This window comes from Odontomachus brunneus, unplaced genomic scaffold (assembly GCF_010583005.1).
Source record: "Odontomachus brunneus isolate Ranch 3 - 2012 unplaced genomic scaffold, Obru_v1 Obru_scaffold_052, whole genome shotgun sequence".
NCBI lineage: Eukaryota > Metazoa > Arthropoda > Insecta > Hymenoptera > Formicidae > Odontomachus > Odontomachus brunneus.
This window is the reverse complement of record NW_022639502.1, coordinates 504582-521168: the sequence shown is the minus strand read 5'-3', so window position 1 is coordinate 521168 and position 16587 is coordinate 504582. Positions and strand designations below refer to the sequence as shown.

Sequence of the window (16587 nt, the reverse complement as noted above, 5' to 3'; positions counted from 1 at the left end):
TCCCTAAAATGTAAGCACATGATAGGATCGTGCATTACTGCACGAATATGGATCTATCGAGGAATATCGATCTATTCCTCGGTTACAGAGTTCTCTGTAACAATTTTTATTACGAAATTTTCTTTCCGTGCACAATTCGGGAGTTGTGCGCCCGACTCTCGACGACCTGAAGACGATGGGCGATCGTCATGCGGCAGGTCTGTCTGTGTGTGTCCACCAACTTTCGTCCGGGACAAATGTTAAAAATAATGTCTCGCGCGCGCACGCTTGGCGTTATAATTTCGTATTATTAGTCCCGCTCGAGCGACGAGTGGTCGCGCTTCGTGCGCTTGCTCGCTCTTAGCGTGATAAACGCGCAATAATGCAACATTCGCAGACGTGGCGATGGATCGAAAGTTCGGCCTTGAACCGCCTTGATAGAATAATCGGACATTTTGGTAGGAGCCGGACCGGCTCTACGATCGACGTCACGCTGCTTCGCGCCGGCAAATGGACGGAAAGAACGGCGTGCGAAGCGCCGATCAGGAGAGAATTACAGACTGAAATAAACATTTTTCAGCCTGCTAGGGTGAATATCCGTATATGAAAGAGAGAGAAAGAAAGAGAGAGAGAGAGAGAGAGAAAGAGAGAGAGAGAAAGAGAGAGAGAGAGAGGGAGGGAGGAAGAAGCGGAGTAACGAGAGAAGAGAGATGCAAAGTGGACCACAAATAATCGCGAGGATTATTTACGTATTACATATTGACGGTAGCGTGTGGAGCTCTCGAGAGAAGGAACGTTAATTGCTATAGCAGTTCGTAGATGTATGTGCCTTATTACGGCACGTCTTATTATACTTTTGCGCGTGTACTTTATCATGGTCTATTATAAGCAGTCTCGCGCGAAAAGTCGCGGCGCAAAATTAATTTATTCGTTAAGATAATGTAACAAGGCGATAACGTCTTACGCTCGACAAGAAGTCGACGTACACTCTGAAAAAAAATAGGTAACAGTTATACGAGTTTTCTAATTGGAATTAGTGTTTAATGAACTATTTTGTGATTATTGCAACCAAAGCTAAATAGTGACGAGTATGTAGTCCTTTAATTTTCTATGTTGGTCTTTCAGTCTTTCAATTCTTTTGTTGTTCTGATTGCAGTAACTGCAATGCGATTTATGAAATTATATATTGCGATTCTACATGTACAAAACTCCTGAGAGAATATTATAGTTTTCTTTCATACAAATTCTTCCCAATTTTACTACGTTTTTAATAGCCCACAAGAGTAGACTGCCAGTAAGATTTATCTTGCTAAAGAATATACTTAATTTCGCTGCAAACATAGCGAATGTTTTAACAGCACATTTCCTAAATATAAATAGCACATATGAAATCAAAGAATGATAAATTATTACAGAATGTCGGTTACAAAATCCTATAATAATTTTTACTATAAAGTTGTCTCTGCGAGTATAGTTGTCATCTATAGTTGCTATTGCCGTGTATTTTTCTCTGGGTGTACAGAAGAGCAATTTAATAGTTTTTCTTTTGTCTTTTTAATACTGAATTCGCAATTATATTTTGCGAATTCTCCTTAGCAATCACGAAGATGGAGATGGTCACCCTTTTCTACCACGTCGCCTTGGTCTTCGAGACGCGTCGATCGACTTCGCGACTTTTGCGATTAGAAAAACCACCCGGTCGAAGCTTGGTGCTTACCGCGCGTTCCGCTTCTCCATCATCGACGCGGAGACTTTCCTGCCCTCTCACTTTTACTCAACGGCGAATATTAATTCCCCGATGTCATGATCGCACAAACGTCTTTTGAACGCCGAAAGCGTAGTCCGATTCCACGGGACTCTCGATGCACTCGAAGCTTCGTCACAACGTACGCTCTCGATGATCGATCTCATGGCTGGCTCGAGGATTCACGATATCCCTCACGAGGATTCCGACATCGTGTCGATACTTGAACGCAAACTTTCCAAGCGAGTCTCATTCCAGATTCTCGTCGCCGACGCGTTAGTAACACGACGTATTAGCGACTCGCGTTATCTCCTCGCGAGAGGAATCTGCAATCTTCTAATCTTGTATTTAATCACTTCGCGGATTGGGACTCACATTAGTCACTGGACACACTGGTAGTCGCCGCTTGCGGACGTGTCGTCCACAGTTGGTATCCTTCGACAACACGTCACTCAGTGTATGTTAACGTCCGCTCCCCCAAACACCGCGCAACCGTTCGAGATTCAAGATTTTTCCTCGACCTTTGAAATGCGTCATACACTGTCGACGTTTCCGATGAAACTCACTCGGTGGTCAGCGCGCATAATATCACTCGAGAATTCGCCCGAGGAAGAGCTTAAAGATAAAGATAGGATGATCAGCCGGGAGATTCGCAAAACAGTCGCGAGTAAGAGACTCTCCAAGTCTCCGGCTCCAAAATTCGCAAGATTGTACATCAAAAGATACGGCTGATCACGCGGAATCGCAGAGGAGGACAGAGACGACCGGCGCACCGAAGACACGCACTCTCTTTCTCTCTCACGTATACATACTTTCGTCGGTCGATTCGCGAGAGGCTTCCTCTTAATTTCCGCGCAAACGCGCTCCCAGTTTTCCACTCGTCACTCGGCAAGTCACTCGCGCTTCGTCGACGTACACTTCATCCGCACTCTTCTTTCCTCTTGTTTACGCTCTCGCTCTCTGTCTTCTCTTCGCCGCTCTCCGCGGAGCTTCATGAAGAAGAGGAGAAAGAAGAGGACCGCTCTATCAGCGCGAGTGGCTCTCTTTCGCGAGAGCGAAATCACACGCACGCGCGCGCGCGCGAACCAGTGCGTTCTCTCTTCCTCGGTAGCTGCTGGTCGCGGAGTCGAGGAGTCGAGCCGAGGTGCGGTGCCGAGACTCTCGCGCTTCTGCCGACGTCACCACTTATCGCGTAGGAAAGCACCTTGCATCACGAGCGGCGTGTATCCACGCAGCCGTCACCCAGTTGTCACGAAGCACCTCCTCCCCTTGCTCCACCACCTCTGCCACCACTACCTCCTCCACTACCACCACCACCACCTCCTCCTTCTCAAACCGCTGTTCCTCTTCGTTCCCCTCCTGCTGCGTCTAGAGCTTATACTCTCCCTCCTTTTGATCGTTCGCGATCTTCCTCACTCTGCCTGCCTATCCCACGTCGCCTAGACCACTTCTCTCTCCTCTTCTCTCCCTTTCTGCTCGTCTACGATGCCCACTGAGCAAACTGCGTGTGTGTATGTGTGTGCGAAAACGTGCGTACGTGTGGGCTGTTACTTACACACAGACGCAGTGGGGAACAGCGACGGCGGCGGTTCGCAATCGACGCACAGTAGATGTGGCGAAATTTTTGTTTAACCCAGTTGGCCGCGGTGATTTTTAGAGCTTAGTCTCACGTTTAAGTCCAGTTCTCATGTGTCGTCCCGCCACCTTTTCTTTTTTCCATTTTATTTTTTCTCAGAACTTAACTTCGACGTTCTTCTTTTCGCACGCAGCATCGATTATATTTGCATCTCGTTCTCCTCCGCCCCGACACATCTATCGCTCGAGAAGCGCGACGTTCAAATTAAACGTCGTTTCGCAACGCGATTTGACGCTTCTTTCAATCAAGCTGCCGTCGCGTCCCCCTCGCCCCCCCCCCCTCCATTGGCCGAAAGAATTCCAAGTCGAGCTCGTGCTCCTCGTCGAGGCCGAAAACGACGAGACCGATTCGGCCCGCGCGTGCAAAAGACGCAGGACAGACACGAGGCGAGACACCGTGTGCGTGTGCGCACTTACGCGTCGCGACGTCGTCGCGCACCGAGACGCACGAGTGAACGTCGCTTCGTCAGACCGACTATCTCTGTCTGTAACTACTAGCCGCGAGCGTGCGCGCTCCGTGATAATGGAGGTTGTTGCTTAGCCGGGTGGAAAGGGTGCTCGTACGTTTCGCAATTTGCCCGAAATTCAACTCAAATCTCCCTCCTTTGTGCAAATCCAGCGCATATATCTTTTTCCTATCCAATGTAGGATAAGATAGATATTAATCAAGATATGATAAAAACTTCGCTCGCACCACGTACTTTTAAGTAGCAACACGATAATAAGATATGCACGCGAATACTACTAATGTATCTTTTGTTTCGTAAAATCTTTTGAATCTTTATCAGCTTTCATGGTTCGTATTAATATCCATGTCCTAAAGCTTGTCTCATTAGTCACACTCGGATACGCATTAATAGACGTTACTTAAAACTTGTCCTAAAGTGAGATACCCAGATTTGAACTTAGGGTCAAATTTGAGTTTTTATTTTGAATCATGCAACACAGGCGACATTAAATTTGCAAACACAATCCAACTGAAAAACTCATTTAACTTGAAGTTCAAATATAAGTATCTCTAAGGAAAATTTCAAGTAACGACTATTAATACTTAGATATTCACATAAAGTTAGATTTGAATTTTTCTGATGAACTGTATGATGTGTACATGACATTATAATCGACATATGTAATTACAACTATATGTGTGTATATATTATAAAAATATAGATATCATACAGTACGTGTAGATTAGGTCAAATTGGACAAGAAAGCTCCTCTACCATTTAGCCAACAACCACGTAAAATTTTTAGTTACTAATTACAGGAGATTGACGAATGATCGTGTGTGGAGATGTAGTACCTGGTCCGCGCGTCACTCCTCCTCTCATCACCGCTCAAGTGGAGTTACATTGTGTTAGGCGAGCGTCGAGTGTCGAGCGATAATAGGCTAGGGAGGAGTGGGGCGCGCTGATGACCAGGCATCGCTTCTACAGCACTTCACTCACAGCAACTGGGATGTGCTATTAACAAATTTTCTATGTTCCTAGCGAAATTTACTGTATTCCTAAGCAAGACAGATCTTACTGACAGTTTTCATTCATGCACTACCAAAACATAATAAGAGAAGTTAAATGAAAAAACAAAAAACTATAATTTTTCTACCTAAGAACAAGGAAAACAATTGATATTTTTAAGTATACCGAGCAGGGAATTGCCCGTGGGAATCATGGAGAGCGACGTGGTACAGAGGGACCCGACAGTATCGTGGTATTGCGGGGTATCGCTTCGTCCATAGAGCGCACCGGTAACACGACGGGCGCTCCGTGTTCCAAATTGCGATGAAAAACGTTTCGCATCCGCATCCCTTGTAACCGCAACGAACATCATTGGCGCATCTATCCGCTTCATGGATCAGCCTGACACACGGAGCAACGCGCGGACATTGCGCGAACGCTAAATCGAAGCGTATAGTGTGCGCGTCCGAGCTATTCGACTCCTTCTCGCTTCCAATCGTCCTTGACACACTTCCACTCCCGCCCGCCCCGCGCTCCGAATCGATGCGATCGCGGAAGTTACGCGCGCAATAGCTGCCGCTCTTATCCCCTCGTACAGGGTGTCCCAAAACCCGTCGCGCCGCCACCTCGCGTGGTTGCGAACCGTGACCCAAGTTCTTGAAAGCTTTATCTGAGAACCCTGTTTATCTATCTGCCGATAGTTCCACACATCCGGGTAGATATAAATGTGCTAGCCGGATAAATATTGTGACCTCCATAAGCATGACAAATACTGTAAATATTTCGTAAAAACAGTTCCTCAGGCATTTCCGACAAAATTTTATCAAAGTTTTGGTTGAAAAAAAAATCCATATGTCTGACCAGTCCCAACTATTGTTCGTCGCTCTTGAGAATAACAATTCCTGTTTCGAAAATAAAGCACTCGTTATAGAATCCTGAGTTAAGTCGTCCCATTCTTTCCATCCAATATTACATATCGCGACACACTCGCGCTCCCAACAACGTTCACGATTCCAGTTAGATTTCACCTCCGTGAGTAGAAACGATCGATATACTTTTCGCGAGTTATCAACGAGATGCGAAGAAGACACAATGAACATTTTTCCAAAAGTCAGACCGGGAACTTCGGCAAGAGAAAGTCGCGAGAGAAACAGCGCGATCTATCTGGCCTCTCGACTGCGGGACCTCTCGCAACGTAGGAGACCGATACTGAACGTGGAGCAACGGCGTTCTCGACGGAAATATCCACGTTGCGCCAAACGCATATCTATAATGCACGTGCGCTCGGCGTTCCTCGTGCACACGTCGGACGTCTCTCGCATTGACGTCTCGGAGCGGCTACGTTCCGTCCGTTACTTCGCACTTCGACATACTCTACAGTCCACCCTACAATACCTCGGCACTACGCGCTCACTCCCTTTCTCTCTATCTCCCTCTCACTCTCTCCCTCTCATTCGCCCCGTCCAGGTAACTTTCATTCAAACAGCAGCTTAAATAGAGAAGAAAAACAATCACCGTCTACTCTCAGCGTACTCGGCTCCCCGTACTCCCGCGATTCCGCAGCAAGCAGCATCGGCAACAGCGTCATCATCGACATCATCATCATCATCATTATCATCATTATCTTCCAGTCGATCCTCCACGATTCGACTTCTATACGCACGCACGCACGCACGAGGAGAGACACGCACGTAAGAAGCCGAGACGACACTTTCGCGTCTCTCGCGGCTTCCCGCGGTGCCACAGAGAGAGACGACCGAGGACGCCTTCGCCAGCGCACGAACAAGAAGAACAAGAGACAGAAGCGGAGAAGCGGACGACGAGAGAGAGAGAGAGAGAGAGAGAGAGAGAGAGAGAGAGAGACCAGCAGGCGAACACCGACGCGGAGCGGAGCGAAGCGGCACAGCGCGGCGCGGCGTGGCCCGCTCCTCCGACTTGGCGCGGCCGAGTATCGCTTGTGGGTCGAGACTCGTATATGCGGGACCTGTACCCCGCGTGTAATATAGGTCAGTGGGCCAGGGCGATCGCGGCAACGCGGCGTGCGCGCCGCGCCACGTCGCGTCGTGCCGCGCGCGCAACGCGCGCGTTCGAGCCGCTACTCGAGTCGTTCGCTCGCTCTCTGCTGGCCGACCTGCCGCCGCCACCGCCGCCACCACCATCTCCACCACCACCTCCACCACCACCTCCTCTTCCTCCTCCTCCTCCTCCTCTGCCGCCTCGGCACCTCTTCTCTCTCGGACTCCACCGTCGCCGTGATTTACCCGCCGCGGGACTTTGCATCGCATCGCACACACGTCGCCGCGCTGCATCGCCACGAGCAGCAAGCTGCCGTCTTGCCGAAGGGGGAGCTGTGAATATTCGACCCTTTGCGGCGCGCACCCCGACGGAGAAGGGTTGCCTCTTCCTCGTCGCTCGCCCGCGTATCGAGTGTTCGTCGGCGGAAGTCTCGCGACAGCGCCGGAGAGTAACTTGATAGATTATAGCGAATATGAGACTGATAAAATTGCCGTTTCGGGGAACGGGAATAAATGATCGCACGGAAGATCGAGGATGACGAATGGGAGCCGCGCGAAAACGTTCACACAGTGGTATATCTTCTCCGAAGTGGAGTAGTGTTACGGCTTCCTGGGAAAATAATTGATCGCGCTACCCTTTGGCTCTACGTGATTACATATAAAGGATCGGGAATGACCGAGTAATGTATAGAGAGATATCTCTCCCTCTCTCTCTTTCTCTCTCTCTCTCTCTCTGAGCCGCGTTTGCATGTGACTATCGAATTACGTTTCGTATCAAGAAGGAGAAGGCGATACTTTTATATGCGCGTATAAAATCCTTCGATACACTCTCTGTGATATCCCGACGAATATTGATGCGACCATCTGCATAAGCATCGATATATTGCTTTTTCGCGCCAAAACAGTCCTTCGCTTTTCGATGGCGCTGCATCGATACCGTACTCTCTCCTCGAGTCAATATCGAAGGATTATATTATCATTAAGCTCCCGCTTACATTCCATGTAAGCGAATGAATTCCCTCACGTACACTTCTCCCTACAGCTGGATTCGCAGAAATGAATCTAATAAATTATGGGCTATCACAGCGATTTACAATCCACGGTAATAGCAGAAAATTCAAAGTGCGCTACGTGCACGTATAAAAATATATTATTGGAAGTGAGGCAAGCCTCATTAGTCTCTGATCGATAAGCTGACTAGCGTAAAAAGTGTAGTCGAAGGTTAATTCTAAGGGATTTCTCGCACGATTTACATTTTATTCTTACCATGCTCTCGCGCTATATAGCTATCTTCCCTCGAATTTGCAATGTACAGCAGTTAATGAGCGATGGCTGAGTGAATAAATAAAAGAAATAAAAGCGATATATTTAGCGTATATCAGATCGCAAAATGTACAACACGAGTTGTATTAATTGCGCGTTCGAAAAACACAGAAAAAGGGGACCTGGTTAATACCAGGTCGGTGTGCGCGCGCACGTGCGCTCCTGATGCCTTGAATACCGTTTTGTTTTTAATAATGTCGTACTCCGCGCGCGCTTTGTCGAGAAACCGCGGAAAATTTAATTTCGCCGTCTCGGCGGAATAAATGAAAGACATGAATAGCAAGTGGCTAGAACGACTTAAGCATTTGCAGCGATGAAGTCTCGGCGGACGCACGAGAGCGACAGCGACGGCGTCGCTATAATTCGAAAGAGAAAGGGAGAGAGAAAAAGAGAGAGAGAGAGAGAGTCCGGCGGCGAAATGCGCAATATTGCGCGTAACACCCACGCAAACGTGAAATTAATATCGATAACCGAAACGACGCGCAGTGCAGAATCGCACTCATGCATAAAGTACGCCTCGTTGTCACCATTTGCTCGCGCGAAAATTGGCGAGAATAAACCACCGCGCGAAATTAAAATATGCGCGTACAAATTTCGCGACGAAGAGGAAGCAACAGAAAGAGAAAGGGAAATGCGCCGTTTAATACACGTATTTCCCATGACGACACTTCTGGGACACCGCGTACAATAACGCGAAGATCCGCGTGCGCGCTTCTCATAGCGACGACGCGCTCGCACTTTCACGGGCGAACACCTGTTCGACGCGGCGATCAAACACTGTGAGATATCGCGTATCAATCGCGAGGATCGACTGGGAATTCTCGCCAAGATCGACGGCCGATTTATCCGCGAGACGCCGCGCAGCGACACGCGCGCCGTTTTTATCTGTCGCTATTAATGCGCAGGCAAACGAGAGACATGTGATCGGACGTGTGACGTTTCTCGCTCCGCGAAATTTTGTGGGTAAGATTCGCAGGTAAATAAACTTATTAAACCCAAGCTTTTTATGGAACGATATTATGTAGAGAAGAAATATTAAGAACGACATTATGAAAATATAAAAGGTAGAGCGGGCTGCAAGAAGCTACGCAAGCCAAATTTCGCAAACGTTCGAAAAGTTGAAGAATTTGCCTGCGCCACATTTTTTGCAAAGTCACACTTTTTCTTTCGTCTATAATTCGATTCATGCGCTCGAGAATAGATACGTCAACGTCGCGTGCAGCACTTCCAGTATTGAAACCCCTGAAATCGCCGTAAGTAAAATATATACTCTGTCGCGTTGGGGAAATTTCTTTCTCGGGATAAGCCTACTGTTCTTAGAAGAAAAAATACTTTTGCGCGAATCAGCGGCTTCACAAACACGAGCACGCGTTCGGAAATCCCGAAGTAGGGCGAAAGTGTCCCTTTTCGTGATCCTCGCGTTAAAGGGCGATCCGGCCAGAATCAAGTACACCGTTACTCGCGTGTCGGGTTACTTTCCGTAAATCCGAGAAGTTTCGCGCTCGAATTGACGTGCATGAGGGTCGGGGTGACGCGCGTGCGAAGTTAGGCGTTAATCTACTCGCGAATCGGAGTCAGTGGCGATCCGTAGAAGGCGATCGCGCATTTAAATTGGTCGAGGTCTCTCGGTTACGCTCGAGTAGTAACACACTTCCCCGGCTCGGGTATGCAGCTGTAAACTGTTCTGCAGACGCGCGGGCTCAGCCACGGCCATCGACCAGAAGTTCCCTCCACTCGCGTGTACACGGTGTCGCGAAATCAACGACCTTTAGCTCCAGCCACGGATACACATTCCGATTCGAGTTGATTCTTTCCTCGACTGAAATGTCGACAAATCGACACTTCTTATCGCATAGATAATTGCTTTTCAACGTTTCCTATTGTTGTACCTCGAATTATCTTTCATTCAGGACGTTTTAGGAGATCTATATTGTGCGGATCTCTCTGAAAATAGATGTCAAATTTTTCGGAGGGATGATACACGGAGAAAATATTGTAGTGGAAAAATTATGTCAAAATCATACAATGCCTTCTCCAAATTCCTTCTTTCGATAAAGCCGGACGATGAATGAAATTGCAATATGAATTATTACAGAAATAATAAATTTGATCATCTGCCTGATATTAAAAACATTCCAGCAATTACAATAATTTAGTATCAAAAAGTCAAACGTGCATAACATTTCCAAACAAATGTATTTCGATTACAATTGACACGAGACTACCAAAATAGTATTGTAATTTTTACTGCAATATTTTCTCCATGTACACTATGAATTTGGAGAATAACTGAATTTAGATATTCAAAGAATTTCTCGGATCGCTATTTCGAAAATTCCAATTATTCTACAACGCTATCCGTAATCACGATTTTATTCGTAAACAAATTCCAAAGTCAACCTTTCCCTTTCTGGAATTTCAGGTGAGTTAAAACTCATTCGTCGGAAAATCCGCGTATCAAAGGGGCACCCGGTAGGTCTGGGGCATTCTGTATACACCTTTCGCCGCTCCGATCTTCCTACGGAGTTCAGGTTCACACTCCACGTGCCCTCCTTTATCACCGACGCGAGAGGGGAAAGGACCCTAAAATGCCGCGCATTTTTTTCAGCCTTCACGCGTCGCGGCTGATTCATACCATCCGAGAAATAGAAAGTACGCTCGTGGACACACACACATTCACAAGGCGAACGGAGAGCCGCGCGCGAATATCAGCGCTATTCTTAGTTTTATTTATTGCAATCGCGCGATATCGCTGTTGCGTAATGTTTATGCAAAGCATAAGGATCGCGCGAACGGCGCGCTCGTATTTTTATAGGGACCTTTCCGAGCTTCGGGGTCTTCCCTTTTACGTACGCGCGCGAATCGCGTCCGTTGCGCAACGACAATCGAACTGTGCGCGAGCTGCTATTTCGCATCCTTTGTGCGCGAGTCAAGAGGATCGAGCGCTTGCGACGTTTACCCGCTGTGTATAACTAACCTTCTGTTAATAACGGAATAAAGCGACCTTAAGTAACGATCTCATCTCGTAATACTGCGATATATTTGAAGGAGCAATTTATTCCTTTTTATTTATCACGCGAATGCATTGAGGAAAAACAACGAGAAAAGCATATCGTTATTCAGATGGAATAAATTAGAGATATATAATAAAGTAAAAGAGCAATGCGATACATAATAAAATAAAGATAAAAGAAATATTAAGTTGTAATTAGGTAAACATAACTATCACGCTTTTTTATTGCTAACTTGTAACACATCTGACAGCTTTGTAGACGGAGAGAATTTCATGACAAAAATTATTCCAGAATTTTGTAATAGAGGAATAGATCGACATTTCGCACTAATTGACTATCCCTTCATTTCATATATGCTACTTACGTTTCAGGAACTATTAATGCGTTATTAAAAAATTGGCTATGTTTCCAGAAAAATTTACTATGTTGCTTAGCAAGATGGACTTTACCCTCAGTCTTGCACTACTAGAAGCATAGAAAAGCTGGAAAGAGTTTATTTGAGAAAAGAGAGAAACTATCCTCTCCGCGTAAAAGTCGTTAGACGAGAACATTTTGGATTTCTAATGCCAAACTTAAGCCACAGCACTTCTCACGTAGCACGTGGGTGCACAATTTTTCGGACACGACTCGCGCAACGGAAGAAAGTCTTTCGCGCTGGCACACATATCTCGCGCGGACAACGGTACCTCCTTGATTTTCTCGCTCACCGGCGCACGAGCGCATTCCCGACGAACGCCGGCCGATGCACCGACGGATCTCCCGCTGATCGAGGAACGATGATAATTTTGAAAGTGAATTCAGTTACCGGGTGAAAGCAGCCACCGTCACCGCCGCCGCCGATGTGCCGGCGCGAGCGGCGAACGTGACACGATGACCAAATTCAGTCCTAAGCTTGAAGGCTCCGAGCCGTCCAGAAAACGGCCGCGGAAAATTCGCCCACCGGGAAACACGCATCATCGCTACACGTAGACACACCTAGATTCCTGAGGGCTTGGCTCCGCTCTCGAGCGATCAAATTCGCGGTCGAGGTTAAAAGTCTTTCTCGTTTATCGGCCGCACGTTGATTCGATCGTTTCAGAGAGAGAAAGTATCCGATTATCGCGAATGGCGAATGCGGAGGACTAAAATTATCGCGTCGCGCGTATTTCTAATTTAAGGACACCTTTCTTGATTCCGCGCTCTCAGCTGGGATTAAAAATTGCGTGCACTTATGTCGGCAAAAAGAACTAGCACGATTTGAGGACGGTGTGGGGAAAATATCGGTCAAAAATCGGTTTCCCGTCGAGCCATAAACGTCGCTCGCCGCTAAGTATGGCGCGAACGCGCTCCGATTCGGAGTTTTGTTTTCTCAACGCGAAGATCGCGGTCAATGTCAATGCGAGATGAGCATCGGAATAGGCACATTCAGCCGCTGAACCGCGTAGCGGGAATACGAGGTCCAATATATATCTCGCCACCCACTCGATGACGATCGTCGAAACGCTCCGCTTCAACGATAACTAATGGATTTTTAATTTCGCTTCGAACGCTCTCGCGGGAGATAGAAAAAAAGAATACACAACACACAACACACAACACACAACACACACACACACACACACACACACACACACACACCGAAATGGAAACAAAACGAGATATCTTTCTCGGCCAAATACAGACACGTGATCGATTTTAGTTTGCGTATTTATACGAGGATACAGTAGAGAAAAATTTCACTGCTAAGAATTCTACTGGTAAGAACTTGGTTTACTTTCCTCTCTTCAGCGAAAAATATTTCTTAATAATAATAATAATAAAATTCTTGATAGTCTAAAATACACTCATCACGAATCTGAGAAAAGCTCATTATCATGTCATCAAAAGAGAAATTTGTTTTCTGTAGAAATTTATTGTAAAACTTTATCGAAGAAAAATCTTTTCGGCTCTTTGCAATAAACAAACCAAAGAAAGCGGCCAATTTCTCATTTAAGCCCCACTTTGTGGCATCAGCAAATAGCTGTTGGTTAATTCTACTAGTTACAACGGAATTAAATCGATGATTAAGTTAATCGTGATAAAACCTTAATAAAAATCATTCTAAGTTAACAAATATTATTAGCATTTATAATTATAAATCCTAATATTATTTTATTGATAAAGACTCATCTCATTTCTTACATTTCCTCTAACAATATAATCTGTTTTAACAGAATAATTTTCCCAAATGATGAAGTGCATTACTTTGACACACATACATCTTTAACCTGCTCATGAATAACTACAAATTTATCGAAAAATGATCTAAGATTTCGAGTGCTGCAAAATGGCCAAACTTGGCCGCACTCTTTTTGTCTTTAGTATTAATTGACACCTATTAAGATTCAGAATCTATTTTAAACAAATTTGACGCTTGTAATGAGCTTGCACTGAGAAAAAAATATTTGAAAATATATTTGCGGGACATAAAGTTTATATTTCACAGAAATATAGTATAAATAAAATAAACTTTATATCCTACAAGCAAAAGTAAACTTTATATCTCACAAATAAATTTTTAAATATTTTTTTTAAGTGTATAATATGTTTGCAGATACACATACTTATGAAATATTCAAACAAATGATATTTATTTGAATATAATATATATTTTTCTGTGTGTGTATATACTTTCCTTTTTATATCTTTGATCGTCGTCGCGCCTTATCGAGGGAGCAAAATAGATACACGACACCTCGCGTCATGGAAAGTTAAAATATCGATGTTCTGCTTTCGTAACTTAAAAATCTGGTCGCCTCGAATGGCGCCTCCGTTCCGCCACGGCCGTCGCCGTGTCCTCCTACCCTTTTATTAGGGATTCAGATCGCGTGCCCTTTGCATCGAAGAGGAGAGCTCACTCGCTTGCCGATAAAACCCGTCGACGATACGCCGCGGCGATTGCGCAACGGATTTAATTCCCGACGAAATAATCCCGGAATACGAAACTACTCGCCGCTGGCCGGAGCGATCATCCTCTTTTTTCTCTTTCTCCCTACCTCTCTCGTTTTTTTCCTTTTCTTTTCTCTCCCCTTCTCCGTTCCTCGACCGGATTGCAGCTTCGCGTCGATTTTGCAACGGCTCGAGAGCACCCGTGGACTTCTCTCTTACGGCGAACGTGTGTCTTAATGCTCACACAAAAATTCGCCTCGGTTCCGCGCGTTTAATTGAATTTATTTTCGGTTCTTTTAGATCAACGACGCGGGATATTAAACGAGAATTATGCTAATTACGTTCGACTTGTGTTGGCGTTTCAATTAGTCCGCCAATGATACTGCTTAAATTTTGTTCGTCGTAAACGTTATCTCCTAAATCTTGTCGTAATTATATATAAACTTTAACGTCAATGACTTTCTGAAAGAGGGGAAAATCGAATAGAACTAATCACTTGGGGACCATCGGCTCGGTATCAACAACGATGCCGATAGTTTCACTACCTATTCGCACGAGCGATGTCTCAAACTTGCGACAAAAACGTATCCTCCGGGGATCGAAGCGCAAGCTTCGCAAGTGGCTCTTCTCGGCACTTGTTTCTCTCAACAGATACACGTCACGACGACACGCTTCCTAACGAAAATGGATTCTGCTGTTCAATATCTGTTGGCTCACGGATAAGATGACGAAGATAGATCGCGTGGCCGTAGGACTCAGAAGGACTCCCCAGCGAAATTGAAAGTAGAGCATGGCGGGACACGTGTTCGCACGTCGCGATCAATCAAGCGGAGATTTCAACGACGATACGGTCGATGCCGCTTCGGTTATTTTCGTACCACGAAATTGACTTCGACGGCACGCTTTGTGATCTATGCGAAAAAAGGGAGAAAAGTATCCACGAGTCTGAGAAAAGCCATGGGACGTTCTTCAAGTCGAGTCACACGAGAAAAAAGACAACTCCGTTGGTATAACTGAATTTTCTGTTATTCGCGCGGGTTAGGTGAAAAATTCGAGTGTAGAAACAGAGGGACTGCTCTGTGGGAGGTTTCTGCTCGGCCAATTGCTCGGAGTTATCTCAACCGAGTTTTAATGCAGCTAAATGTTCAGACGAATATTTTCGGTCGCAGCAGCGACAGATAGTACTTCTCGTCGGCGAGTTTTTCGTCAAGTCCCTGTTCAGTTACTCGAATTGAAATAGTTTTCTCCGTGCGAGTTCGAGAAGTTTGCACACATGGCAAAAAAATGCCAGTTCGTGTGTAACTGAACGGTGGAAATAATGTCTCTGTTACTGTGACGAAAAACATTCGTCCCAACATCCAGTTGCATTGAAACTCGGTAGAAACCAAGTAGTTGAGGTAACAATATTGGCTGAGTAGAAACCTTCTGCAGGAATCTTCCTGCTCCTAAAACTGAGTTTTTCATCGGATTTTCCATGACAGAAAACTCGGTTACACTAGCGGAGTTGTTTTTTTCCGTGCAGCTCACTCGAGTTGTGCGAAGTAACGAGAAGCTCGTTAATCCCCGACGCGCGATTTCCAACCGTCCATTTTCGCAACGTATCCGAGAAAATCCTCCTCTCGAGGAGAAGATCTCGTGTCTCCTCCGTTCCGCAGGATCATCCGTCCCCGACGCGTCGACAAATTTAATAGCTCGCCATCAACTACTTCGCGTCAAACGCGAAAAGGGTTCAGGAGAGATCAACAGGTCCCCCCTCGTGACAAATGGATCGCGCTTCGCGACGCAGCGCCTTAATCGAGTTGCTCGACGGACGCTCTGCGGGAACTTTAACGCCGCATCCTCCAATCGAGCACTCCGGCGCGTGGAGAAGAAGTTTCCGAAAGTATAATCGCGTATCTCAAAGTATAATGCCTGTCGTTCCTTCAACCACCGCAATTTCCAACCGATTCCCTCGTTTGCCGCGGCACAGTTCTTCGCCCGATAAAATCCCCGTCGCGAGTCTGACGCACGTCGCGCTAATTTCATCAACGAGAGGAGAAATCTCTTTCTCGAATGAAGGAGACAGAAAAGTCGCGAAAGAATCTCCGCCGTGATGAACGATGACCACCGTCGGGATCGTCCCTTCCGATTTTCGCTCCTCTCGTCGACGACGACGACGACGACGCGCCGATGACGATAAAACACGGAGCAGGCCGAGAGAAGGAGGAAGAAGAGCAAGATAAAAGGTGAGAGCGAGGGTGGAATCCACGGAATGATATTTAATACCCGGTGCCTGGGCTCGGCGGACGCGCGAGATGAGATATGCTAATGGTAAACACGACGTGGGGACGAGGGGAAGGAGACCTCGCGAAGGAGAGGAGGGAGAAACACGCGCGCGCGAAACGACGTTACCATGTCGACGGGCGCGACGCGACACCCGCGCGTTGCCACGATATGACGTAACCCGCGTCTTTGCGTCACAGAGCGTTAGAGGGAGAAGGAGGACGAAGAGGAGGGGGGGGGGGAAGAGGATA

The 16587-nt window shown here is 46.3% G+C and overlaps 1 protein-coding gene across 7 annotated transcripts in view; it reads right to left on the bottom strand.

The window, feature by feature from the left end:
- The window catches only part of LOC116845424 (nuclear receptor coactivator 3), a 140607-nt gene that overhangs the window by 45774 nt on the left and 78246 nt on the right, over positions 1 to 16587 (bottom strand). The window contains exon 1 of one of the 7 annotated variants that reach the window (XM_032818087.1): positions 6331 to 6588. The exons of 5 other annotated variants lie outside the window; for them this stretch is intronic. Coding sequence is in view for 1 of the 2 variants with exons in the window: in XM_032818086.1 (XP_032673977.1) it covers positions 1697 to 1719 (23 nt within the window). In the remaining variant the exon portion in view is untranslated. Of the gene's footprint in view, positions 1 to 1696; positions 2979 to 6330; positions 6589 to 16587 lie in introns of those variants that run through there. One more of the 7 variants, XM_032818086.1, reaches the window with a different exon arrangement.